Source organism: Rattus norvegicus, chromosome 10, assembly GCF_036323735.1.
Source record: "Rattus norvegicus strain BN/NHsdMcwi chromosome 10, GRCr8, whole genome shotgun sequence".
NCBI classification, from domain to species: domain Eukaryota; kingdom Metazoa; phylum Chordata; class Mammalia; order Rodentia; family Muridae; genus Rattus; species Rattus norvegicus.
Window position 1 is genome coordinate 88,392,404 of NC_086028.1, and position 25,284 is coordinate 88,417,687.

General features: G+C 50.5%; 2 protein-coding genes across 2 annotated transcripts; one reads left to right on the plus strand and one right to left on the minus strand.

The window, feature by feature from the left end:
- The first annotated feature begins 131 nt into the window (after positions 1-131).
- Rpl22l4 (ribosomal protein L22 like 4) lies at positions 132-6,335 on the plus strand. The gene has a single exon (XM_063270159.1). It carries the CDS (start codon positions 1,829-1,831, stop codon positions 2,138-2,140), a length of 312 nt encoding a protein of 103 aa, XP_063126229.1. The 5' UTR covers positions 132-1,828; the 3' UTR covers positions 2,141-6,335.
- Positions 6,336-9,815: 3,480 nt separating this feature from the next.
- C1ql1 (complement C1q like 1) lies at positions 9,816-17,246 on the minus strand. The gene is made up of 2 exons (NM_001108838.3): positions 16,404-17,246; positions 9,816-10,466 (listed from the first exon to the last, which is right to left on the minus strand). Exons 1-2 carry the CDS (start codon positions 16,998-17,000, stop codon positions 10,287-10,289), a joined length of 777 nt encoding a protein of 258 aa, NP_001102308.2. The 5' UTR covers positions 17,001-17,246; the 3' UTR covers positions 9,816-10,286.
- Positions 17,247-25,284: the final 8,038 nt, after the last annotated feature.

Sequence of the window (25,284 nt, forward strand, 5' to 3'; positions counted from 1 at the left end):
TTTGCAGCTTCAGCCTTTTGGCTCTGGCTTTAGAGTCAAGAGGAGGAGGAGACGACTGGGACAATTGATGCTGGTCAGCTGGAGCTAAGGAATTAGTAGTGACTAAGAAGAGACCAGCATCACTGAGGTGAATTCTGGGAAGTGTTTTCTGGAACATAAAGAAGCTGTGTTCTAGACATTGCCAAGGTTGTACCTTGTGTTGCAGCTGTATTTGTCATTCGGGTGGTACTGGTTTTGAAGGTATGAAGGGGTCATGGAGAGCAGCTGAGGCTTGGCACTGTGAGAGGCCATGGAAGGACATTAGTAAAGGTGTAGCCTCAGTTGCAGTTGATGGCCCAGGACTGAAGGGGTCATGTAAAGCAGTTGAGCCTTGGCACCAGGAAGAGAGCCTATGAGAGGCTATTGGTGAAGCCTAGTTGCAATGGAGGACACCAGTGTATTGGAGATGCCAGAACCATGGGATGATCACCAAGAACAGCAGCAGCTTCCTAGGCAAGCGCTCTACCACTGAGCTAAATCCCCAGCCCCCAAAGAACCATTTCTAAGCAGGCCCACTTCCCCCATGACCTCCTAACTGTTCTTTCCACTACCTCTGGTGGGTGGTGGGCTACAAGGGAGGTTAACGCGTTTAAGAACCCTTTCTTAAAGTAGGTTTTGAAAAAATATAAAGCCAAGACTTCTGTGGTGTGTGCGTAAATAAACGTGTGGAATAATGTATAGGGAGTAAATAAATGTAGAACAAAATATCCTCAGGACAGATCTTAACCTGAGGGTTGTGTGCAGTTTTAGCTTCTGTCTTCCTTCTGTGCAGGCAAGAAGTGCTTCATAGCTGGCGTGGTCCACATCTTTGGAGTGTCCAGGCATTAACTCTGTGACTGCTGAAATAGCCAATTAGGTGATTCAGATGAGAAGCACATCGGGCCTTTTTTTTTTTTTTTTTTTTTTTTTTAGATTTATTTATTTATTTTATGTACAGCATTCTGCCTGCATATGTGACTGCAGGCCAGAAGAGGGCACCAGATCTCATTACAGGTGGTTGTGAGCCACCATGTGGTTGCTGGGAATTGAACTCATGACCTCTGCCCGTTATTCTTTTTTTTTTTTATACTTTTTTCTATTTTTCAGAGCTGGGGACCGAACCCAGGGCCTTGCACTTGCTAGGCAAGCGCTCTACCACTGAGCTAAATCCCCAACCCCGAACTCATGACCTCTGGAAGAGCAGTCTTAACCACTGAGCCATCTCTCTCCAGCCTCCCCCCCCCTTTTTTTTTTAATTCTAGCTGCTGTCAGGCAGATGCTGTACAATGGAGCTACATCCCTTGTCCATTTAATTTGAACATCTTCGTACTAAGGTCTGGTAGTAAGTGCTTCAAATATTCTGGGGGGCTAGTTTTGAGGGCTGTAGAGATACTGCACGATCTTTGAGAGGACCCAGGTTCAATTTCCAGTACCCATATGGCCACTCACTATGGTTTGTGACCCTCTCCTGGCTTTCACATTATATTATATATAATATATATAAATTAATATATATATTAATTTAAAAAGGGTTGAATCAAGGCCATCATTCTGATACTCATTCATTTCAGTGATACTGAGAATTAAGCCCAGAGTCTCATGCATACCAGGCAAGAGCTCTACCATTGAGCTGTAGCCCTAGCGCTCCATTTTAAATTTGTTTCACTAAATTGCTCAAGCTGCCCTTAAATTCACTCTATCCCCTTGGTTGCCCTAACTCAAAATCTTCTTGTCTTAGCCTGACAAGTAGCTGGGCTACAGGTCTGACCCATCAGGCCTTGTTTTAAGACATCACTCTTGGCTGCTCAACATGGCGCCGCAGAAAGACAAGAAGCCCAAGAAGTCAACCTGGAGGTTTCATTTGGACCTTACTAATCCAGTAGAGGATGGAATTTTTGATTCTGGGAATTTTGAACAATTTCTATGGGAGAAGGTTAAAGTCAATGGAAAAACTGGAAATCTTGGGAATGTTGTTCACACTGAACGCCTGAAGAATAAAACCACAGTTGTTTCTGAGAAACAGTTCTCAAAAAGGTATTTGAAATATCTTCCCAAGAAATACCTTAAGAAGAATAATCTCCCTGATTGGCTTCGTGTGGTCACATCTGACAAGGAGACGTAGAAACTTCGTTATTTCCAGATTAGTTAAGATGAAGATGGTTCAGAGTCTGAGGACTAATTGGCCTTTGCTTTTAATAAAATGGAAGGATGCTAAAGAAAAAAAAAAGACATCATTCTAATCTTGATGTCTAATCTAGTACAGAAGCCAAGCAGTGAAACTCTATTTTTTAAATATTATTTTCCAAAGATGTATTTATTTATTATATACAAGTACACTGTAGCTGCCTTTAGCCACACCAGAAGAGGGCAATGAATTCCATCACAGATGGTTGTGAGCCACCGAGTGGTTGCTGGGATTTGAACTCAGGACCTCTGGAAGAGCAGTCAGTGCTCTTAACCGCTGAGCCATCTCTCCAGCTCTTCAATATTATTTTTAATGATGTTTCTTAAACACTTTTACCTCCCTTGTAGTCCACCACCTACCAGAGGTAGTGGGAAAATAAAAAAAAAAAAATACAGGGGAAGTGGACCTATTTAGAAAGGTTCTTTGGAGCAACTGCCATCTGTGTTATCTGGAAACTGGCAGTTCAGTTCACAGGTCAGCAGCAGCAGCTTGATTTACTCGCAAACATTTCATGGATATACCAACAGTCCAGTTCGGTAGAGTTGGGTAAACAACAGCAGAGACACAACCATAGAAGATGTGAGACTCACAAGCGCTGCACAGCTAGCTGTACCAGCAAGCCAAGCTCTATCCCCATCACCCCATGGAGTCCTGTGGAGTCCTGTTTATACCCTCCAGAACATCACATGTCCTCTATGTGTCTTGCCTCAGCATGTGCATCCCATCAACCAGAGTCTACAGAGTCCCCACAAATACGGCTCAACCACACAGTGTAAGGCAGACCAATATGTGCGTGTTGTTAGCAAAGAGTCCTTCATCACGTGTCCTTTCATGTGTTTGTTTTAGCAGAACGTCCCTCTCTCCTGTGTCTGCTTCAGTGAAACATCCCTTCGTGAGTCGGCCTTAGCCTTTCACACCTGTGTCCACTTTAATGAAGCGTTTCTTCACGTGTTTGCCCCAGCAAAACACCAGCAATCGACTTTCCGAAGAACCCTTACGTTCCCTCTTCCAAGCAGGATGAGGACTAAAGAGTACATTTGCTTCGTCATTGAGGTGTTCTTAGACCTTGACTTAGCTTCAGGGGAGTGGCACCCCTAGATCAGGGTAGGACATAGGAAAGTAGTAACCGTTCTTTGAGGACATTTAATTCTCAAGGAAAACAGAGGAGGTGGCAGAGTCAAAGGAGGCCTTTTATGTATAAGGAAGATTTAAATGCTGATGGGAAGGCTCTAAGGAAGGAGGAGCAGTTGAAGATTGATGACAAAACCCAAAATTATTAGGGCCACAGAGATGGCTCAGTCAGTAAAGTGCTTGCCATGCAAGCAGAAGTCCCTGAGTTCTATCCCCATCACCCAAGAAAAAAGTGGAACGTGGGGTTGGGGATTTAGCTCAGTGGTAGAGCACTTGCCTTGCTAAGCATAAGGCCCTGTGTTGGGTCCTCAGCTCCAGGGGGAAAAAAAAGACAAAATAACAAAAAGGTGGACCACGCTCATATCCCTGGAGAACAGAGACCTGTGCATCCCTGAAGTTCACTGGCCAGTCATCCTAGCCTAAGGAGAAATCCCCAGAACCCAGTGAGCAACAATGTTTCAAAAAACAAAGTAGGAGCCAGGTGTGCTGGCGTGTAACTTTAATCCAGGCACTTGGGAGGCAGAGGCAGGTGGATCTCTGCCAGCCTGGTCTATAGAGGGAGTTCCAAGTTGATGATGAGACTGTCTCAAAAAAAAAAAAAAGTATTTAAAAAAAGATCAGGGACAAGAGTTACAGGTTGGGTACTCTGCAGAATAGGTTCTGGGAAGCAGATCAGTGTGTCAAAAGTTTTGATTGATTGATTGATTGATCAATTGATTGATTTTAGATATGCTTTTGGAATTAACACCTGTAGAAGAAAATCGTGAAGGATTGGGCCACGGGAGAAAGTGTGCTGAGATCTCTGAAGCTAGGATGATACTTTAGGGAGACCCTTTATAGGGACAGGAAGTCTGGGCAGGGAGCCGAGTCCTTAAACTCCGAGTCAAGTGAAGGAGCGAGGCACTCTCGCTGGCACTGGCAGAGGTAAATCCCCCAGGACAAGGATTTTTCAGGCAGCTGAATGCAGTCCGTTGGCAGCACGCCCAGCAGTCAAGGGAACAGGTCCTTCAGCCTGAAGGACACCTAGGTAGTGCTTCTCAGTGCCCATCTGACCATCCCAGGGTGGGTGGGTGAGACGAGAGTTTAAGGAGAGTGAGAGATGTTTAAAATAGCTACCATTGTGGCAGAATGGTTTTTGGTTTGGTTTGGTTTGCTTTGGGTCTTTCAAGACTGGGCTCTCTGTGTAGCCCTGACTATCCTGGAACTCTGTAAACCAAGCTGGCCTTGAACTTGCAGATCCGCCTACCCCCTTCCTCTGCTGGGTTGAAAGGCATGGCCTACTACCATCCAGTGTCACAAGGGTTTTTATGTGTCAGGCACAGTGTCCTGCCGTAAAGGAGACGCTGTCCTCTTGGAAGATCCCGAGGCTGACCCTGGAGATGGGTGGCTACTGGCGGGCTTCACAGAAGAGCAGGCAATGGATCTGGGCTTTGAAGAGCAAGCAGGTGTTGCTCAGCTGCTGTGGCCAAGGACCCTAGAAGACCCACCTCTAGGTCTGGTCAGTCAGTCACCGAGAGCCTTTAGATCTCATGCCCTTGGCAGTTTTCCTGTCTGGATGGACTTCTTGCTAGGGGACCTAAGGGACTTCTACCTTGGGGACCTGGGGAGATGCCTTTGGATTTGCCCTTCACCAGCTGGAAGGAGGCATTACAGGAGGCGTGCTGAATACTTTAGGGGGAGAATTGCTGCTCAGACCGGGAGGGAAGAAGCACTTTAGCACCAAAATTTCAGCTACAGCAGCAACTCTGGGTACAAGGCTCAGATTTTAGAGACCAATATACTTGTAAAAAACAAAAAACAAAACAAAACAAAAAAACCACAAAACAAGACAAAAAAAGAAACTACAAAAACCAAGAGCAAAGCAAGCCCTACATATTATAATTGTCTCAGAGGAACCCCTCCCTGCTCACAGTTGGATTTGGTTGCCCTCAGATGTCACCATGCCATAGGTATTTATATGGTCATCATAGGTATCTTGAATCTCTAGAGCAATGGTTCTCAACCTTCCTTATGCTCTGAGCCTTTAATATAGTTCCTCATGCTGTGGTGACCTCCCCAACCATAAAACCATCATTGCTTCTTTATAACAGTAATTTGTCCGTGTTACAGTGTTACAGATTGTAATGCATATATCTGTGTTTCCCAATGGTCTTGGACATCCCCCAAGGGGTCTTGACCCACAGGTTGAGAACCAATGTTCTAGTGGGTTCTTGGCACTGAGCCTTGCCTGTAGGTAGCCTTGCCTGTTGGCACCATTCACTGAAGTGAGCAGAGGAAATCTAGACAAGAACAGATGGAGACCTCTGGGTATCCCTGTACTCACCCCAAGGTGTAAGCCACAGAGCAGAAGGGCGGGAGAGCCCAGAATAGAGACAGCATTCTACATACTTAGCTCTAACTCCTGGATCCCCATACCAGATCCTGCCCGTAGAGTTCCATACCACTTGGTCATTACCAGGCCAGAAAACAACCCAGGTATCATCTTATAGGGGCCAACATACCAATCCCAGGCACTGTCAAACCGATAGTCACCTGGCTCAGGAGAACTGGATTACAACATAAACATTTTTTCATAATTTGCAAAACAAGTCTCATTTACTTCCTCATAACAACCCTTCACGTAGATTTTGTTTTATCCACCCCCACCTTGTAGATGAGGTAACAAAGGGTCCGAGAAATAAACTGTCTTTTCCTAGAACATCTAACACAGGCAGGACTTGAACTCAGGTCTTTGGTCTCCACTCCCTGTTGATCCACTAGGTACTGCTACCTCTGGTTCTAGCTCTGCCCTGGGGCAACCTTTATTTGGGTTTTTGTTTTTCCAGCTGTGATACGGAAGTCACCCATTCTGTGGTTCTGATTCTCTGTTTCAGCAGGTAAGACAACTGGGTGGTCTATGGAAACTGCCTGCGGTGGGAGAGTCCTCTGGTCGCCTTCCTCTTTCGGCCACTACATGATATTTCTCAGTAACCCTTACAGTCCCTTCCTGTCCCGCATGTGTATAGACTTTTCACTTCCACTCTATTATCACCTCACTTGTAGAATTTTAAGGTTTGTTACCTGGGAGCTAGGAACTCACACCTCCAATTCTGTTTTTCATAGATACCATCGTCGCGTGTGAAAAAAAGCCTTATTAACAGCATCTAACCTTCATCTGGGGGCGGGGCGGGGCCTCTCGGTCAGGAAATGCAGAGGGCACCAGGGCAGAGGAAACAGCATGGCTGGCTGCAGGGGGGTGGGGGACCCTCTGGACCCCTGGAATTCACCCTCAGCTTTGAGGGTCCTGGGGCTGTCATCATAGTCCATAGAACTCCAACCAGGGTCAGAGTTGCTTTGAGGAGTTGGTCTCTGGAGACCCAGGGAAGGTCTGTAGCTCCTGCCTCCTCCTCAAACTCCTCCCATGCCTGCCCAGCTCCCCACCTCCTGGATGCTCGTCCAGGATTGATTGTCTGGGCAGCTCCCCCTCCGAGCAGTAAATGAAATATTGGTTACCAGGAGTGAGGCAGGAGCCAATTAACCCCTAGACCTCGACATGGCAGATGTGTTTGTAGGAAGCTGAAGCAGAGAGCTGAGTGCACCTGCCTGGCCTTCCTGCAAAGTCATCCAATTAGGGCAGCCCCCAGCAGTGGGCCCCACTGCCCCCTCTGGACCCAATAACCTCAGAAATCAGGGTGACACTAGCACCTATGGCTGGTGGTTGCCTGGATTCTAGATGACCTGCCACTCCTGTGTGAGTGAACTCCAGGGATAGCCCCGCCATTACTCCTGCCCTGACAGGGTCTTCTTCCTTAAGTAACCATACATCTTTCTAAAGGGGCGGCAACCTTGCTTCCATTCCCTAGAGTGGACTCATGTTCTGCTTGCCCAGTCTTCTCCCACTTCCCACCCAGCCCCACCCCTAGGATAGCCCTGAGCCTGAAAAGCCCCCAACTGAGGAGGCTGAGGGCGGAGACACGCCCTCCCTCCGCTCTTAGGGAGCTCCCCGGCTGCAGAGGAGACAATCTTGTCAACGATACCCCAGCTCGCCAGCAGAAACTGTCTCCTCATCTCAGAAAGGCCTCCGCGGACAGAAAAGTAAAACTTGTGCTTGCCCACTGAACTACGACATTGAGGAACCAGATTACTGTTTGAGGCACACACGTAGCTCTCTATCAAGGAGCTAGAGGACAGTTTGAAAAGAAAATACAGACTTTGAGATCCCCTTGGTCTGATGCAGGAGACACAAGCTTTGCCATCAGAAAACTTCCCAGGCAGAATGGTGGAGATATAACTCTCGGTCCCATTGACTGTTTCTTGTCAGAGGGGAAAAAGCAGATTTCTGTCCTTAGGGAGCCACTGTTTGCTGGGAAAGACACCTTAGTAGACTCCCTTGTGGCTGGGATGTTGCCTAAGTGTCAAGCAGCTGGCACTGCGGGGCATCCCTGGAGCTTCGCAAAGGTAGAAAAACTCCCTGGAAAACTCCCTGGCTTCGGCCCAGTCGACCACAAACGTCCTGCCTTTAGGACCACAGGCAGGTCATGAGCTTGCTTCTGTGAGTCCTCATCTGCAAGAATGGAGATGCCAGTCCCATCTCTCAAAATGACATGAGGATTATCAAGTCACTAGAAAGGAAAGCAAATCAGCCAGATAGCCAGGCGCTCCCTGTAGACATGATTAGCATGCTGTTGGTTGTAACAGAGGTCCAGGGCCAGTCTCTATGGCCTCTCGGTTAGGGCAGAAACCCCCCAACTATGGCTCTTGGGTAATTCTGAGTCAATGTGCTTATTAAAGAATCAGAGGCAGCTGTGGACATCACTGGGGGACAGGAGGAGTGCCTTCTAATCTAATCACACTTCCCACGGGGACTCTAGTTCCATCCAGACCTGCCAGGGGTTTTATTGGGTTTGTGGGGACCCGCAGATTTCAATCTCCAGCTCCCACAGGGAAGGAACAAGCATTAAACTAATTTTATTAAATGGCCACAGCTGGCAGTGGGGGAAACTAGGGGAGAGAAGGAAAGATAAAAAGGGCCATTCAAATCTGCCAGCACTGACAAGGGTCCATACATGGGGCCTGGCCAGGAGAGTGGCTCCCCCTCCTTCCTGTCTCCCCAGCTGAGCCAGACTGGGGAGCCAGATGGGACCTTTCCTCAATGTAGAGCCTCTGAGTTCTCCAGAAGCCCCAGCCTGTGGCTGTGGCCCACAGCAGATGCTTACTAATGGATCAGGCCTCTGTAGGGCTGAGGTGGAAGGAGAGAGGTGGAGCTGCCCCAGTGCCAGCCTCCGCTCTGCTTTAAACTTGTCAGTTCCTTATGAATATGGAGTGCTGGATAGGAGCACTGTCCTTATCTCAAATACTGACATTTGTCTGTTCCTAGCCCCGTGGTCCTAGCCTCTCTGGGATTCAGTTTCTTTTTATCTAAAAGTGAATAAAATAGCCAGGTCTAATACAGTACACCTATATATCCCAACTGAGGAGGTGAGACAAGACCACTTGAGCTCAAGAGTTCAAGACCAACCTGGGCAAGATGGTGACCAAGACTCCATCTCAAAATAAATATATCATTAAAATAGACAAGACAGCATCTGGGCATGGGAGCACTTCCCGTGAACCTATTTTGCACATCACACATATCCATGAGGACGTTTTTATAAGGTGCCTACACCATGTCTGACACACAGTGGGTGTTTTCTAAATATCAGCTGTAATTGTTTAGAGATGCCCTACTTGGGGTTGGGGATTTAGCTCAGTGGTAGAGCGCTTGCCTAGCAGGTGCAAGGTCCTGGGTTCGGTCCCCAGCTCCGAAAAAAAAGAAAAAAGAAAAGAAAAGAAAAAAGAAATGCCCTACTTGCGTGTTACAGCCTCCCAGTCCGAAGAGGTTGGTAGAGGCAGTGGCAGGCCAAAGAGAGGCAGTGTGGCTTGGACTCAAGTACAACCACAGAACTTAGTTACCCTGTCGCTTAACCCCACCCACCTAACTCCAGCTTGTGTGAGAGAGTACCTGCAAGCATCCTGCAAACTTTAAAGTGATGCACAAACAGAAACAGCAATGTACTTCGAGCATGCACACTGTACGTCCTTAATCTTCCATCCAGTGAAATGGGTCTGCTTCCCCACATTTTACTGATGGGGAGAAAAAAAAAAGGCAAGGAAGTAGTGACTGGACCAAGGTCAACCAGCTTTTAGTGCAAAGCTTGGTCTTTTCTGTAGCTTTTCACCAGCCCAAGAGTGGCTTGCTTAGCACTCCGTAGCAGGAACATAGGCTTCCGGTTAAAGTTACCCATACCTTGTTCACGATGTTGGCGATTCAAAAATGGCACTTAACCAGCACGTAGAACGCAACTGAATTGCTTCCCACTTGGGCGGTGGTGAACATTAGACCTTTTGGCCCTTTCCCTCCTGGAGCAGGTAAGACTCCTGCATCTGGTTTCCTCCAGAAACTTTTGCCAGTCTAGAGGACAAGGACCAGGGCGCCTCCTACAGACTTCCCCAGGGCACAGACTGAAATCCCCACGGGGTGGAAATGTTTTTATTATAGCTTTGGTCAGACCGGGTGCAGCTGTTCCAGGGTTTTGTGGGCGCTCGGAAGCTATCCAACCCCTAATCCACCCCTCCCCAAGGCAGGATCACCCTGCAGGAAGCAACCGCGCCAACTCCCCGCCCCCCAGTCTGGGGCTGGCTGGCAGGAGTGGGTGGGCAGTAAACAGTCCTATTGTACACATATACAGTGCAGGCTGGGACCAGGAAGGCAACCTGTCACCCGGGCCGGAACTGCGTGCGGGAAGAGGGGAGCTCTGTGTTCCGCGGAGGAAAGACAGGGTGGTTGGACGCGGGCTGGGGGGCGATTCAGCCTGGGAGGATCGGCAGCCTGGGCCAGGCAATTTGAAAATGAGTAGGGAATGGGTTCTTGTTTGCCTCTCCCGAGAGGGGAGCTCAGGGATGAAGAGCCACGGATGGAAAGGGGTGCAGGGGCTCAATCCGAGTAGATGATGAAGCCAGAGAAAGTGCTGTATTTGTTGCTGTTGCCCCCGTGCGCTTTCCCTCCATCCAGCTTGATGAAGACCTCATCACCTGCGTCCAGATGCAGGATCACGCTGTTGCTGGCATAGTCGTAGTTCTGGTCAGCATCCTGGGCAATGGCACTGGCCCGCACCTAAGGGGGTAGGGTTGCGGGTGGGGGCGGGGTTTCGGGTGGAGGTGGGGATAGGGATGGGGAGTGGGGCAGTGTGAGAGGGGAAGGAGGTGAGGCAGCCACATGGTGAGGATGTGGAGGCCCTAACACCCAGCCTTCTAGCCATCCAGGACCTTGGCTTGCTTTTCCCTGCCATCCCACCCTACCCTCTTCTAATCATGAATAGCATTTTTGGGAGCGGACATACAGGAGCCCTAGATTCTAGGGCAGGGCACATCTGGAATTTGAAGTCCAGATGGAAAGTTACTCTGTAACTCCTGTAGCTTTTACCATCTGCCTACCTCGGTGCCTTCCTGGTGGCCCAGCTTGGAAGTCCTTCCTTGCAGAGAGAGCTACATTGTATTACCAGAGAGCCAGATCTTCCCTCTCTCCTTACCATTCCCTCTTTCCTGCTTTAACAGAGATGATGTTACCATGTCTGGCACACCCACCTGCTCTCAGATCCACGGATGGGCAAAGGATACAGCTTGGCCACATAGGTAGCAACTGAAGCAATACCAGACTGCTAGGAAGAAGCTATCCCAGAACCAGGGTCTTTGGGTTTTCAAAACTCGTTCCAGAGTCTCTCTCACTGGAGCACTGAGACTTAAGGCCTGGTAATGCTTTCCCTCCTAGATTTAGACTGACCTCATGCCCCAGGCCTCGGAGTCAGAGCTATATTCCCAGGCCTATTGCCCTGGTCAAAGGGCTTCTAGCCCTTTATGTCTCATCACAGGAGAGCAGAGAGGAACAAGACGGGAGGGAAGGAACTGGGGCCTTCTGTCTTCTGTGGTCCTTATCTTGAAGGGCAGATGGGGACAGGAAGAAACAGATGGAGGGAAGTACTAGCATTGGGATTTGAAGGTTTCGTTGACTTTTGGCGACTCTAACTAGTTTTTTTTGGTTTGTTTGTTTTTGTTTTTGTTTTTTGTTTTTTGTTTTTTTTCCCGGAGCTGGGGACCGAACCCAGGGCCTTGCGCTCGCTAGGCAAGTGCTCTACCGCTGAGCTAAATCCCCAACCCAGACTCTGACTAGTTTTAAGACATCAGGGTAGTTGGGGGTGTTGGTAGTTGAATTATCTGTGGACATTTCTGAGGCAACAAGAGAACTAAGCTTTAGGACCTAGGGTCTCCCTGAGTCAAAGGATAAGGAACAGGAGAAGGGGGACTGGAGAGTTGGCTCAATGGTTAAGACCACTGGCTATTCTTCCAGAGGACCCAGGTTTCAATTCCCAGCTTCTACATGACAGCTCACAACTGTCTGAAACTCCAGCTCCAAGGAGTCATAGCTCTCTTCTGGCCTCTGTAAGGCACCAGGCACACATGTTATGCACAGACATAGGTGCAGGCAGAACACCCATACACATAAAATACATTTTTAAAAATTAAAAGGGGGGAGAGGGGGGAGAAAAAAACATCTCTGGATTGTGCCTGGCAGTGGGAAGGCTAGGGAATCTCAGGCCGGCTTTTGCACAGTTCCCCTCTATCCCACTGTTTCTCTGAAGGCAGCTCCTGTAGCCCTCTAACAGAAGACTAATGTCTAGGCTGAACCCAAGTCACAGCTGGTGAGGAGGGAAAGAAGGGAGAGGAACCGTGGCTCAGCCACGCTAAACAGCTGACTCAGCAGCACAGCTACACCAAAGAGGGCCCAACACATTTGAATGCAGCCCTCCCAGTAGCCAATGTCCTTCCAGCCTGGTCCCTCTCCTTAACCTCTTCCCACCCTGGGCTGGAACCACGTAGATTATAACCGGGGGGAAAAGTCTTTAAAAAGGCAGGAGGAGAAGTTGGTGAGCTAGGTATCTCTGCGGGTAAAAGGCGTACTCGCGACCTGAGTTCAGTCTCCAGGCACCCACATAGTAGGACAGAACCGACTCCTGCAAGTTGTCTTTCAATCTCTACACCAAGAAATGTTATGATGCCTCCTCACAATATACGTAATATCAAACATATGTAATAACATTTTAAAGGTGGGCCCGGCAGTAGAGACGTACACCTTTAATCCCGGCGCTTGGGAGGGAGAGGGGGCAGGTGGATCCTTGTGAGTTCTGGGCCAGCCTGGTCTACGGAGTGAGTATAGTCATATGTCAGCCAAAGCTACACAGAGAAACCCCCAGTCTCCGAAAATAAATAAATAAACAAGGTGGGAGGAAACGAGGAAGAGAGACTCTGCTTAACTAAACCCTCAGTTTGTCTAGAAAATTGGATACAAAGTCCCACCTAACCGAAAGCCTTAAGATGATAAAGGGGAAAAAAAAAGCCTTGATAGGGCTTTAAACTAGCGGAGAGGAGCTGAAAGCAGGCAGCCAACTTCTGTATTGTTCCCTGGGCTCCAATTCTGGTAGTATTTATTATTACACGTGCACTTCATTATCTTTGCTAATAAATTAGCACTAATAACAATTATTTTTATTGCCCAGATTAATTTAGCCTTAACTCATTAAAACAGTGTGCACTTTAACAGCCAAATCCATCAGGACACTGTCATCAGTCAACAGGGATCTCCTGGTCATGTGATAGGCATCAGAACTATTATGTTTATGCTCATTGTTTATTCATCACCATGATTGTTGCTGTAATTATCCTAATTACCCATAGAAGCCGCAAGAATTTATGCCCTTCCATCCTTAGACAGTAGGGGATCATGAAATGGAACCCCGGGGGTCCCGATCCCCAATCCAGGATCTGAAGCAGTTGCATCCAGATCCTCTTGGGAGTCCTAAGGAGGATGGGGGAATCGAGGTTGCCATGGAAGCCAGAAAGCAGCCCTGTGCCTTGTGTCAGGAGGGACTGCCAAGAGGGGAAACTGAGGCAATGGTTTGACCAGGGGAACCGAGCTGCCAGGGTCTAGTTGGGAAAGTGCTCCTGTCCCCAGTCCAGCCTGGGGTCTTGGGCATGCAGGTATGGCTCCCAGAAGTTGCCAGCCTGGTTCATAGAGGACTGCAGGGCTCATAGGTTTACTTGGTGTCTTCTGTGTCAGGTACTAGGCTCTGTGCTGAGAATGGTCCCAGAATCTAGTGAGGACAGGTGGGTCTCTTTCCACCCTCTAGATGAGAAGCTAATCCTTGGTGGGTTTCTCTGTGTAACAGTCCTGGCTGTCCTGGAACCCATTTTATAGACCAGGCTGGCCTTGAACTCACCGAGGTTGTCCTGCCTCTGCCTGCTGAGTGCTGGGATTAAAGGCATGTACGAACCACACCTGTCCCTCAGTGCCACCATGCCTGTCCCTCAGTAGGTCTTTTTTTTAACAGCACAGTCCTCAATTTATATATCTATCACCCTTCATCCTACAAGCCCTAACCCGTACGTAGTACTCACCTCCCCATACCCCCCTCCTTGGACAAAAAGCATACTGACCACTGACTGGCATGTCCTCATATAGCCTCTGCCTGCAGCCATGTTTATCAATTTGTGCCCACCCTGACCTGTCTCAACCATAGACATGTGGGCCACTCAGCTGCCCAGAACCTAGAACCCTTTCTCCAGGCTTCTCCTCCTAAGTACTAGTACCAGGAGCCATCAGATTGGGGGTGGTGACTCAAAGCTCTCCCTGTGGATATGCATGGGTTATACACAAGGGTCTTTAGGCACTGGGCATGGGGTTGACATTTCCTGTTCTCTACTCATCTTGCCCAGACAAGGACCAAAGCACAGGCTGGAAACCTCTTCGCAAGCAGGAAAGTAGGAACTCAAAAAACCCATGGTGGCCCCTGATCCTGAGGGCATAAAAAAGTAGAAGCTTCTCTCCTCTGCCACCACGCACTCTGCAACCCAGCCATTTTTTCCTCTGCCTAGTTAAGTGTCCTCATATCTCTGAGCCAGTCTTCCCTTACACGTGACCTCCTCCTTCCTCCTCAGTGGTGTCTCCTAAGCAGGTGAACAGAGTCCACAGCCCTTCCTTTCTGCCAAGTGGTCCTGAGCTAGGGTAAGACGGTCCTGAGCTAGGGTAAGACGGACCTGGCACCGTATCACTCTCAGATGACATTTGGAGACAGGACTTGCCGGGCGCATCCCCAGCCCACCTTTAATGCAGTGCCATATTGAGTGTGTTCATATACGGCCACTACTGCTTGCACAATACAGAAGCCATAGAGTCCTAGAGTGTGAATGGGCTAACTCCTTGGTGTCAAACAAGCTTCAAACCTTGTTCCCCGTGGAGGGCAAAGCTAGCGTGTGGCTTCATTGGTGTGATCCAGCCAGCTTCTTGGACAATCTGGAAGAAGTCACAAAAGACTGCAGACTCCATTGTTATTCTTGGTTATTTTGTTGTTGTTCTTGTCCTGCAGGGGGGGGGGCATCTTGAATGCCTGTTAATGTGCTAAGTCTTTGAAATACCCATCCAGTAAGCCTCTGGTAGCCTGTGGAGTTCTCCAGTCTGACAGCACCCTAGCACTGCTGGTGGGGGGTTGGGGGAGGGAGAAATTGGGGGAATGTTTCACCTCCAAGGGATTAAAGCAAGCAGCCCTGTTACACGTGCCTGCTGTGGGAGCCACCTCACAGCCCTTCTGCTGGGGTCCTGCCGTGATCCTGCTGTCATGGGGCAAAGCCTAAGGGCCTAGTGACTACTCTCAACCCCAGCAAGCCTTCACTTTGGGCTAGCTCAAACTTTCTTTGCAGAAGGAAGACAGTCCATCAATGAAGGTGACATTGCTGCATGCCTTATTGGTGATTAATAAGGGGACTTGTGGGGCTGTCTGCATGAGCCTTTGCGAGATGCTGGAGCCTTCCCATTTGGTCAGGAACCAAGGACAAAGAGGAGAGACACCAGAAGCCTGATAGACACAAATGGGAGAGAGACACAGCAAAAGAGAAGGGGGGCAGGGTGTGGACCCGGAGAAGAGAGACAGAGATGAATGGCAGATTCCGGTAAGAAACGGTCAAAAGACAGAGAAAGAAGAGGCTGACACTGTAGTGGGTACTGGGAGGAGCAGGCAGAAGAAAAAAAAGAGGACAGACTTCCACACTGATAGATTTTCTGTCTATTCTCCTATCCCCAAACTTTGCTGGGTAGTGCTGCAGTGGGAGGGGCTCCGAGAAGATCTGGAGTCTCAATTGTAGGGGGTTCAATCTGACCACGCCCCCGGGGTGGGGCCCACGTAACCCAGAGGTGAGAACGCTGGGTGCTGGGAACCCGGGGTGGGTGGTTCCAAGGACAACGCTGTGCATCCGTGTCCCAGACACTTGCATTCCAGCTCCCTATCTTCTGGGATACTGGAGGAGCTGTACCTGGAGACTCTAAGGAGGGGAGTTTCCATCACTCCGCCCCGCCTCTGGAGGAAACTTTTCCCCGGAGGCGCAGGATAGCTCTGATACTCTAAGGAAAGGTAGCGCATTCCAGGGGGTTTGCAAAGGGTGTTAGGTCCCTGCTCTAGGGCCAGGGATGTACTGCAGCTAAGGCTATTGGGCGCCGAACTCCCTCTGCCTTTGTGCGCAAAACATTTCCTGCAGCCCTCCTTCTCCAGCGCGCACAGCCACTCGTCTTAGCGCCCTCCGGCGCGGAGACTGACTCTCCTTATCCCTGCCCTAGAGCATCCTCGCTGTTCCCTTAAAGCCAGTCGGCGTCAGCTTGAATCTTAGCTCTCAAGAGAAATCAGCCTGAATCAGCCTCCCAAGGGCCAAACCCCTAAGGACCAGTCAGCGCGCCCTAGAGCCCTGTGATCTGACTAGTTGGATTTATCTTTACGCATTTCCACTCCGCGGGTGCCCTGTAGCCTTTCCCTTAGAGCTCAAGCCCAAGGGCTGAAGACTCAGGGGTGCCTGCTAATTACAACCATTCTTCACGTGATAGTTAAGGGGGCCGCTTTAGGGTCTCCACCTACGCCTGCCCGGTGTGCCTGTCGACTCTGATCCAATACGCATTCTCCTGGGGCTCCCTGGGTGCCCTGCCCCCAGGTCAGCCCCATGCCCCCTCATGGCCCACCTGGCCGTTCTTGCAGAGATCTGCCCACATACTGGTGCCGTCGCCGCCGCGCATGAGGACGTGGTAGGTGAAAAAGTAGGTGCCAGGAATGTTGCATGTAAACTTGCCGCTGGCCGCATCGTAGTTGTTGCCTAGGTTGGTGACCACGTCGTCAAACTTGAGCACCTCGTAACCCTCATGAGGGTTCTTGAGGCCGGCGTAGAAGGCCACGCGTGGCACCGTGGTATAGGTGGCCGTGCTGATGGCGCCGCTGCCTCCCGAACCCGGCAGGCCAGGAGGGCCAGGCTTGCCTGGTTCACCCTTCTCCCCGGGCGGACCCACAGGACCTGGAGGTCCCCGGTCTCCTGGAGGCCCGGGGGGGCCTGGCTTGCCGGTGCGGCCCGGCTTCCCCTGGGGGCCCTGCACCAGCGTGGAGGGCGGGGGCGCACCGCTCTGCTCGCTCAGAGCGTCGCCGCCGTCGGACCGCGCGCCGGCGCCGGGGCCCCGCGCGGGATAAGGGTCGCACACCATGCGGCAGGTGCCCAGCATCTCATAGTGGCCATCCGGGCCGCCGGAGCTCACCAGCACCGGGATGAGCACCACCAGCACGAGCAGCATCACCACGCCTGCGGCGGCTGCTAGCAGCGTCTTCCGGCCGGCGCGGAGCCTGGGGAGAGCCGGGCCACCCGGCCGCGCCGTCGGGGCAATGATGCCGGCGGGTAAGGGGCGCAGGCGCGACGCCCGCGCTCAAGGGCGGTCCGGCGGGGCTGCGGGCATGGGGCCGGGGCCCGGGCGCCGCGCTGCGCTGTTTGCGCTGCGGAGCCCAGCAGCCGGCTCCGGCCTCGTGCTTCCCTCCCGCTGCGCTGCCCGACTGAACGCAGCGGCCGCCGCCGCCTCCCGCCTTGCGCCTAGCTCCTCCCGCCTTCCCTGGCTGGGGCCACTCCTCCGTTGGTCCCCGCCCACCCGCTCCGCGGGGCTCCGAGAGGGCGAGGGGTGGGGCTGCGGGCGGGACAGGCGCCTAATTGGGCGGCGGAAGCCTGGAGGCGGGAGGGGTAGAGAGGGGCGGGGCCTATGAGACTGGTGGGTACCACAGAGGGAGCTGGAGACTGAGGCTGGGAAACTGGGAAGGGGCTAGAGTCAGGAATGATTAGGACCAAAGAGCGAACTGAAGAGCCACAGGGAGAGGCGGAGAGCTCAGCGTGCCATCGAGATAGATGTCCCGAGGGTCAGTCCCAAGGAAAACCGTGATAGAGGGGCAGGAGGTCAAAGGATGCAACACTGCCCCTATCTGCAGGGGACAGAGAGATGTTGGAGGGGGGTACAGAGTGAAGAACAAGAGAATAGGACAAGAAAGAGGACAGGATGAGGGCTAAAGCCTGAAAGGAAGACTAGGGAAGGAGTTCCGTAGGCACCCCGGCCTAGCATCCAGATAACCGTCTGGATTCTTTGCTTTAAGGGTGCCCGGAGGGAATCTCTGAATTCTAATAGCAGCCTGACTTTTTATCTGAGTCTAACTATTTCAAGGGCATCCTCTCCCAGGTGGCAGAGTCTTCAGCCCCTTCTTTTCCACGGCCCCAGGGGATATCTTCTAGGCTCTACCTGTGGCCTCTTCCGGAGGCTTTCTCTGATCTCAGCTACTAGCTAGACAAGGGAGAAATAAGGACCCTGAGAAAATGAGGTGCCCCTCCCATGTCATCTCTTAGTGTTAACCAGTCCTGGGTAGTGCTGTATTTTCTAGCTGCCAAGCGAGAAGGGTTGATCTCTCCTAGCCCCTTGGGGGACCCCCTCGAACCCCATCAGGTTGTATGAGGTTCTCTTCTTCTAGTGCAATAAAGTATTTAAGGTTGCATAAACTGAAATGTGTCTGCTTCCATCAAAATATTTGTCATATATGTTCCTCCTTCACCCTCCTTTATGCGGGGGGGGGGGCTGTGTCTTCCCCGAGCCTCTGGCCGTGGATAAACAATGACACTCCAGTCTCATTCTTTTTGCCTGCAAGACACCCCCTCGGTTCACACTCCCAACGCCTCCCACTGTCCACTTGATTCTCTGACTATTCCTACCTAAGACGGGAGACTAAGGGACACCAGAAAAACCAATGGTAGGAGTGAGGGTGGGCGGGACGCTGCCGGAGAGGACCTTCCAAATACTAACCCGGGTCACAGTGACGTCCATCACTAAGGAGGAGAGAGCTAAAACAAGCTGCATTGGATGCTTGGTATGTATGGTCACATTTGATCCTCACATCAATCTAGATGCAAAGGCCACCATCATCCTCGTTTTACAGATGGAGAACAGAGGCTCTGCGAAGAGATTTGCCCCAAGTCACGAAAGTAAGATATTGCGGAGATGGGATTCAAGCCTGCAGCTCTTGCTCCTTGCTGTTTCAATTTCAACGCGACAGGGTCTCTGGGGTCTATTTATTGTCCAAAGTGCAAGGTGATGCGAGCATGCCTTAGGGCCGCTACACTTCTCCAGACAGACTCAGACCGGTTAGCCCTCAGCTCTCAGCTGTCAGCGGCCTCCTGGTCCCTCGGGACAGTTTCTTAAGCGTGATTCCCTTTAGAAGGACCGGGCTAGTGAGTGACCCGAGGGGCATTTGCACGGTCAAGGGAATGATCTGTCCAGACCCCCAGCCTCCAAGACGCGCCCACAAGCCCCTCGTCCCCTAAGCTGCTGGTGTTCGTTGGCTGCCCGAAGCCGTGGCTTGGCGGGCGGGGGAACAATCCACCAGTCTTCGGCGGCAGAGGAGGGGGCCCAAGGCGGCCACTCCCGTGCTCGCCCGGGCGTCTGAGGGGCGCGCTCGCCGCCGCACCGCGATCCGCCCCCCGCTCCGAAAGCGCGCCCGCTCCCCTGGCGCGGTGTGGCGTCTCTGTCAGCCCAGCCGGATTCTCCCCGCTTCGCTGGAGTGGAAAATAACGGCTTCAAACTTTGCAGAAAGGAGCTGGTGCCAGCACTTTAATTAACAGCCATCTTGGCCTGTGAGCCTGAGCCACCGCCTTCTCCCCTGAGCTCCTCCCTGGGCTCCTCCCCTGGGCTCTCCTGGCCCCGCCCAAGTCCCGTAGATGACTATCTCTACCCTTGGCCCTCAGCACCCCTTTACCAGAGAGATTAGGTCTGACCAGTTGATAAGGTGTTGCACTGACAGTTTTTCTCCATTTTAATTCGCAAAACGAACCTCTTCCAAGCTTTCTTCATTCTCAAAAGCTGGATCCAAGATTCTGGAATTCAAGAACTAGGTGCCAATCCCACCTGGTGATTTTAGATCAATGGCCTCTCCTTCATACCTCCAGGGGATTAATGAGATGCATGCAGAACGCCAGGCCTTAGTTGCTAATACAATTGTGTCACCTCGAGCCTAAAGAAGTCCTCTCACCTGATCCACCCTTGGCCTGAGTTGTGTTGTGTTTTTCCCTGAAGACTGTTGTATTTGGACCAGGAGAGGAGGGCAGAGGGTGTGTGCTTCTAGATTTAGAAAGAGAATCATTGGAGAAAGTAAGGACGTCTGGAGTTCCGGCTCTCCAGCACACCTATGTGTGTGCCTGTCAGTTTCCCCTCGCTAAATTTTTTTTTTCGGAGCTGGGGACCGAACCCAGGGCCTTGCGGTTGCTAGGCAAGCGCTCTACCACTGAGCCAAATCCCCAACCCCCTCTGGCTAAATTTTATGATGGGTGTGTTGCAGTCACTCTTGGGCTCACATGTGTTCATGTGGGTATCCATGCAATGGCACGCATGTGGACGTCGGAATGACTATGTGGAGTTGGATTTCTTTTTCTACCTCTATGTGGTTTCCCTGGGCTCTAATTCAGGTTTCCAAGGCAAATGCCTTTACTTGAGCTGTCTTGATGTCCCCTTAATCAAATCTTTTCTTTCTTTCTTTCTTTCTTTCTTTCTTTCTTTCTTTCTTTCTTTCTTCCTTCCTTCCTTCCTTTCTCTCTCTCTCTCTTTTTTTTGTTTTCTTTTTTTCAGAGCTGAGGACTGAACCCAGGGCCTTATGCTTACTAGGCAAGCGCTCTACCACTGAGCTAAATCCCCAACCCCTTCTCTCTCCCTTGAGACTGGCTCTTGCTATGTAACCCAGGATGGCCTTAAACTCAGTCTTCCTGCCTAGAACCTTTGATTGCTTTAGAATATTGCAGGATTGCAGGAAAACCACCCCTGGTTCCCAGACCTTTTTTTTTTTTTTTTTTTGAGACAGGGTTTCTCTGTGTAGTCCTGGCTGTCCTGGAACTCACTCTGTAGACCAGGCTGGCCTCCAGCACAGAGATCTGTCTGCCTCTGCCTCCCAAGTGCTGGGATTAAAGTGTGTCACCACTGCTAACTAGGTGCTTAGGTGTTCAAGAAGGCCCCGAAGTAAGGCCTCTGCCAGAAGGGCAGGCAGCAACCTGTCCTAGCTGACATTCTGCAGTAGTTGATGGGGGGAAAATCTGGCTTTGATTTCCCTCTTCATGGTCCGCAGTCCTGGGTAGATTGCTTGGTGGAGGGCACAGAAAAAGGGTTACAGGGTTCCTAACTTAGGTATGACTGCATGTAAGAAACCACGTCGTTGTTCCCTGGTGTTTGGAGATGCTCTGAATGAACGTGAGTGGGTGTGAATGTGTAAGAGACTATGCTAGCGGTGTCTGGGGTGTGAGTGAGAGGGGAGCTGAGCCTTGACTCAGCAGTTGGCAGACCTGCATTCGGCTGTTTTTGTTTTGGCTGGAGACACCTAGCTGGGTACTACAAGATAGTAGTGATCTGCCCGTGAAAACAGCCTAGGAAGAGCATTGGCAGGAGACACAGACAGTAAGAAATCATAAATTACAGCCAATATGGGGTTTTATCCACTTACTAAATGCCAGAACTCACTCCAAGCACTTGATAGGGATTTCATTCTTTAAAATTAACAATTGATTATCATGGATGTAAAGTTAGATATCTTCTTTATTATAGTGTATGTGTGTGTGTGTGTGTGTGTTTGTGTGTGTGTGTATGTATGTGTGTGTGTGTGTGTGTGTATTTTGCCTGCATGTATATCTGTACACCACTTATGTTCCTATTGACTGTGGAGGCCAGAAAAGGGTGTCAGATCCCTTGGAATTGGAATTACAGATGTATATGACCAGCCACTGTGTGGGCGCTGGGAATTGAATCCAGGTCCTCTGGAAGAGCAGCCAGTGCTCATAAATGCTGGACCCTCTCTCTAGCCCCCCATGTTATTAAACATCGTTCTTTATGTTTGAGATAAGGTCTTTCTATGTAGCACCAGCTGTCCCAGAATTTGATATGGAGACCAGGCTGGCCTTGAACTCATAGAGATCCACCAGCTTCTTCCTCCTAAGTGCTGGAATTAAGGGTGTGCACCACCATGCCTGGCTATTATATGTCTCTATAATAGAAACTTCTAGGCAGATACTGCTGCTGGCCCCATTCTGTGGCTAACGCGTCCAGATTCCGATAGGGGTCTGTGCTGGCACAGGTGCACAGAAGACTGGCCAACCCGCAGAGCTCAAGGGAGCCATTACAGAGGAGGCAGCCTTTGCTTTCTTTTATCTTTTTGCACCTGTCTGTCCACTCATCCATCTTTCTTCCATCCGTTCTGTAGAACAATCGTAACTGACTAGGGGTCCAATTTATTACCACGGGACATAATGATGAGCAAGAAAAGGCTTCCGACCTCATGTAGTTTACGGCGTATCACTGGACTGCGGACTATTAAACAAGCAGCGGCCATTAAGCCTGACAAGCACAGTGCCTGGGAAGGCGTGAGCGTGAGCCGTCCACACAGGATTCTTCTGGAGGCGGGAAAGAAGGAAAACTTCCTCACCCAGGTGTTATTTAAGTTAAGCCCAGAAGAGAGGGATCTGCAAGGTGCAGTGGATGGCTGTCAGAGGTGTTAAGAAGGGGGATAGAAAAGTTGTACAGCACGTGCTAAGGACTAAGCTCACAGGGTTCTATGGGCTGCGACAGAGTTTACGGTCAATTCAAAACTAGCACTGAAGGGTGTAGAATAAGAAACATGATCAGAGGGGTTGGGGATTTAGCTCAGTGGTAGAGCGCTTGCCTAGCAAGCGCAAGGCTCTGGGTTCGGTCCCCAGCTCCGGAAAAAAAAAAAAAAAGAAAGAAAAAAAAAGAAAAGAAACATGATCAGAATTTTGGCGTGAGAATGATTACTCTGGTTACTGTGGGGAGGAGCGACTAGAATAGAAACGGTTGTGGTTCAGATGAGACTGGCCCGTGACCTAACCCGGCCAGGCAAAAGGTAAAGTCGGTTAAGTTAGCCACTGGCTACCAGGATAAGGAGGGGGACAGAGGAAGTCTTGGAATGTCTGTGGGAGATATGAAGCACAGGGGGAGGGGGACTGTTGCCATTGCCTGGGTACCAAATGGACCAGGTGCTTCTGCATTCTCTCTCTCTTTTTTTTTTTTTCTTTTCTTTTTTTCGGAGCTGGGGACCGAACCCAGGGCCTTGCGCTTCCTAGGCAAGCGCTCTACCACTGAGCTAAATCCCCAACCCCATGCATTCTCTTTATTGAATCCTTCTGGAAGTCTAAGGAATAAGTGTTGCCATCTCCACACGGAAGAGGAGGACAGGGAGGGCTAGAGGGGTCAAGTATCTTTTAAGAGTCATGCAGCCAGTGAGAGAGTCAGTCAGGACTGGGACACTGGGCTTCTTGTGCCCACATTGGAGCCCTTCATCTCTCTATCCCTCCTGAGCACATCCCTGAGAGGGAAGACAAAGAGGACTGTAGGGTCGAGGCCCAGGTATATGAAAGGCACTTTCTGTTTTCTGGCCCTGAAGCTCTGGCTTGGGCTAGATAGGGAGATGGGTACCAGAGGCAGAGAATGGCTTAGAGGCTCAGCTTGGCTTCTGGTGGGTATAGTGTTTGGGAAACTTCCTTTCTTCCTTCCTTCCTTCCTTCCTTTCTTTCTTTCTTTCTTTCTTTTTTCTTTTTTCTTTCTTCCTTTCTTTCTTTCTTTCTTTCTTTTTTTTTTGGAGACAAGGTCTTTCAATGTAGCCCCAGCTGTCCTGGAATTTCCTCTGTAGACCAGGCTGGCTTCCAATTCAAAGATCTGCTTGCCTCTGCGCCCCCTAAGGGCATGCTCCACCTCGCCGAGCTAGGACTTCCATTTATTTCTCTGGGCTGAGCAATTGTCCAGGAAAGTTCTGGAAGGCTGTGTTGCTCACAGTAAGAAATTCTCCCCAGTGACATCCATTAAAACATTTCTATCCCCACCATGACATTTTAATTTAGACATTTCCAGAGCTTTCATGAAAGGCTCTTCATAATTTAAGACTCCTCCCCCTTGGAGAAGAATGACATTGGGCCAGAAAGTACAGGAGAATAGAATTTGAATTGTGAGTGTGTGTGTGTGTGTGTGTGTGTGTGTGTGTGTGTGTGTGTACCTCAGTAGCTGATCCAGGCTGGCTCTCAGAACTCTACCCTGACCCATTTCAGAGGTTGGAAAGACGACCTCCTCCAGGTGCCTGTCTCCAGCCCCCTCTCCTAAAGAGGACAGAGAGTTCATGCCTGGTCTGGGGTGAGGGGGTGGAGGAAGTTCCTCAGAGCCCCGCCCAGCCCTGTGTATCCTGCCCACTCATGCTGATCAATAGCTGTCTATCCCCATCCCAGATTCAACTCCAGGGAGGAGGCTCTAAAAAGGCCCAGCCTGACAGGGTGGAGGAGAACTGAGGGGAGGGGCCGTCTCTCTCAGCCCCAGTCCGCATCTCCCAGCTGATGTATAAGTGATGAGCCTCTGCAGGCAAACAGGAACCAATATAATAGCGGGTGCGTGGGGTCAGCTGCAGAGACAGATAGCGGGGACGCAGGAGTGACAGGCAGTGCAATTATGCTGAGCCTCCTGCAAAGGCGACAGCAAAGGCCCGTCTGGCCAGAGCGATCTACAGACTCCCCTTAGGTTCCCCCTCCACAGGCTTCCATTCTTCCAGCCTCACCAGAAAAGAGGGAGAAGGCAGGATAGGGAAGAGACTGGGGCTCCTGAGAGACTCATGAAGAGCTTCAGAGGTTTCTGGGTCTAAGGATGGGAGGCTCGTGGAGAAGGCTGTCTTGTTCCCGAGAAGGATGACTTGGGAAGACTTTCTCTTCGGAAGCATCGGATTCTGGTTTTGGAGGGGAGAATCCCGGAAACCTGCTAGGCAAGTCCTCTACCACTGAGCTCTGGTCTTAGTGTTACACCCTCAGCCCACTTTTTAATTTTTATCTTGGGACAGATAAGTTGCCCAGGCTACCCTTGAATTTGCTGTTCTCCTTAGCAGTTAGGAGCATAAACCTATATTAGCAGGCCCAACTCAAAAGCACCTCTCTTTTAAGGAAAATCCTCCCTTCTCATCAAGAGGCACAGACCTTAGGATCTAAAGGTCTTAGAGACCTTTCCATTCACAGACAGGGAAACTGAGTCCCAGGGAGGGAGAATTGGTTTGTCCCAGGTCAGTATGAGGCAGAACAATGGTAAGAGACTCAAGAAGAGAAGAGGCAGATAACCCACCTGTGGGTGGTCCTCACAGACCCTCTGAGGTGGTAGTGGAGGATAAGTTTCAGAGTGGCAGTTGGATGGGAGGCCTGGATCTATGGCTGAAGTAGCATCTTTGGAGAGCCCAAGTCAGACAAGGTTGGAGGTAGAATCCTCCTCCTCTCCTTGCTGTGTTCAGAAAGGGACTCATCTCTTTATGAAGAGGGGTATATGAGGACCATGGAAATGAGGAGTCTCAGATGGTAAAGCCAGTGGACATTGGATCTGAGCAATGGGTACATAGTACATGGTCATTAATTGGAGCCCTAAACAAGGATGCCTTCATGAAGTCTGTGCAGCGGTGTGAGCCCCGCATTCAGAATAGGCTTGACTTGAATTTCGTTTGATGCTCTTTTCACCACCCTGAAATCCCAACCAGTTTTTAAACCAA